Source organism: Acanthisitta chloris, unplaced genomic scaffold, assembly GCF_000695815.1.
Source record: "Acanthisitta chloris isolate BGI_N310 unplaced genomic scaffold, ASM69581v1 scaffold7027, whole genome shotgun sequence".
Classification (NCBI taxonomy): domain Eukaryota; kingdom Metazoa; phylum Chordata; class Aves; order Passeriformes; family Acanthisittidae; genus Acanthisitta; species Acanthisitta chloris.
The window spans coordinates 1-2,300 of record NW_008681975.1 but is presented as its reverse complement, the minus strand read 5'-3'; the positions used below and the strand labels follow the sequence as shown (position 1 = coordinate 2,300).

Below are 2,300 nucleotides of genomic sequence, written 5' to 3'. Positions count from 1 at the left end.
TCACTGGGCACAGCAGAGCGCTGGGTGGTCGAGCTTCCAGAGCTGCCACTTCTTCTTCATCTCAGATTTCACCTGCCAAGGAGAGGAGAGAGTGAGGGCTCAGCCCTGGCTGTGCCCTGCCTGCAGGCACAGGGTGGCATGGGAAAGCCTGGCAGGAGATGCTATGGTGGGACATACCTCCTTGTTGGCAAAGCAGTACAGCACAGCCACCAGGAAACCCTGGAGGGAGAGCCAGGAGTGAGCCCCCTCTGCCATCCCTCTCCCGGGGCTGGGATGGGCTTAGTCTCCCCCCAGGCCATTTCTGGGTGCTTCTGAGGCAGAGGTCCCTCTGCCACCACTGCCTCGGGCAGCACAGGAGGCACCAGCAAACACTCAGCAGTGGGGCTGAGCGTGGGACAGATGGTGTCCCACTCCCCACAAAGGCACCGCAGGGAAAGCGAGCTGGAAAAGGGACCCCCAAGTCCTTGCTCCATGGTGTGCGCAGAGCAAGGACATGTCTTGCTCCCACCTCACCTGGAAGGAGTTGAGGAAGAGGGTGAAGAACACCTTGATGTAGCGCAGGATGCCTGTGGTTTGCTCATCCGTGGCAAAGATGAAGACAACCTCGTGGATCCCAAAGAGGGGGATGAGGGTGAGGGTGGCTTTGGCCAGTCTGAAAGACCCTAAATGGCTGGGGCAGAGGAGCAGGCAGGGGCAAGCTCCCAGTTAATCTTGGGGTGCTCATTCAAGGATGTGCAGGGTGGAGGTGTGTGGGAATGTGAAGGTGGTGTTACTCCAGGACCAGGAGGACCCACAGCTCTGGCCACCCCATCCCTCCCTTCCAGCTCACCGCAGCTTGTAGTCCGCGTAGCCCTTCTGGTTGGCACGGAGCTTGGCCAGGATCACCTTGAGGATCCTCATGAAGATGAGCAGATTGATCTGGGGTGGGGAAGACAGTGCAGGGGCACACAGAGCCCACATCCTCACCCTGGCCATGATCTGCACCCTCGGGGGCTGCAGGAGTTAGCACTCCCTGGGCTGTCACGGCTGCCGCGGCCCTTCCTGCTGCCCTTCCTCCCTCCCACCACCCCAAAATCCTGGCTAGGAAGCAAGGGACACCCCCAGACCCTTTCTCTGGCGTTCAGCACCTCAGTCCATGCTTCCTGCACCGACTCCTGGAGCCTGAGGGTTAGCAAATTGCTGTTAAACGAACAACTCTCTGTGCATTTTAGCATGACCCTTGGAGGCCAATGCTCCCTCCTGGGCCCTCCAGGAGCTTCCCCAGGGGATCACAGCCCTGCCCAGGGCTGGGAGCCAGGGGCTGAGCTGCTGTAGTCCGAAAAGGCACAGGGCTGGCGCGTGTTCCCTACCAGGGAGGCGAGCAGGATGGGGATGCGGATGATCCACCAGTAAGCCATGTTCTCGTTCAGCGCCCAGCACCTGCCCAGGGAGGCACGGAGAGCAGCACCATCACCCTGGGCCAGGGGTGCAGGATGAGGCTGAAGACTCAGGGTCCCTCAGCAGCCTCTGTCCTGGTCCCAGCCTGGGGCTGAGCATCCCAGCAGAACCTCCATCCCTCCCCACTCACTCCGCGTTCTCCTTCAGGTACTTGGCAGCCACCCAGGGCACCACGAACACCACGGGGGTCCCTGCAAGTCACACAGCAAATCCTGTAAAACCAAGCACCCTCCTGAGCTGAGAAACAGGCCCCAGGGTGGGGGACACTGTCAGGACACCCAGGGGCAGCAGAGCCCCCACCCACCCCCTCCCAGGGCTGATTTGCACCATGGTGCCCACTGACACCGGGTACTGTCCCATCCCCGCCCTGCACCAGGGTGGCCCCTACCCCAGCCCAGGTAGAGGTAGAGCCTGTAGTAATTCTTCTCAGAGAAGACAGCCCCGATGAGCAGCTTGTAGAGGTACACAGCTTCCACCAAGAACCAGTAGTGGTTGGCCAGGATGCAGTACTGCATCAGCACCTGCGCCGCTCGGCACCCCAGCGCCGCCTGCACGGGAGACCTGCCGTGGGGCTGGCCGTGTGCCCACCGAGAACCCCATTTTTTTTCGGGTGCATGCTGCTGCACCCAGCACCTCGAGAGTTCACCCACTGGGTGCTGGGGCACAGGCACCCCAAGAGCTGACCCACTGAGGGCACAGGGTGCACATCAAGAACTGACCCACAGGGGCATGGGCACCTCAGGAGCTCACACTTGGGGACACAGATACCCCACGAGCTGGCCCAGAGGGTGCACGGGCAGTGCAGGCACCCCCAGACCTCATGGAACAGGTGTATGGGCAGCACAAGCACCCTGAGAGTTTGC

General features: G+C 61.5%; 1 protein-coding gene across 1 annotated transcript; it reads right to left on the bottom strand.

Moving 5' to 3' along the window:
• Window positions 1–2,124, bottom strand: LOC103805646 (glucagon receptor-like; the record flags this gene model as incomplete). Its single annotated transcript, XM_009078301.1, has 7 exons — window positions 1–72; window positions 178–219; window positions 514–652; window positions 830–918; window positions 1,350–1,419; window positions 1,568–1,628; window positions 1,826–2,124. Coding segments are annotated over 7 exons (772 nt in total), but the record flags the coding sequence as incomplete, so codon positions are not given.
• Window positions 2,125–2,300: the final 176 nt, after the last annotated feature.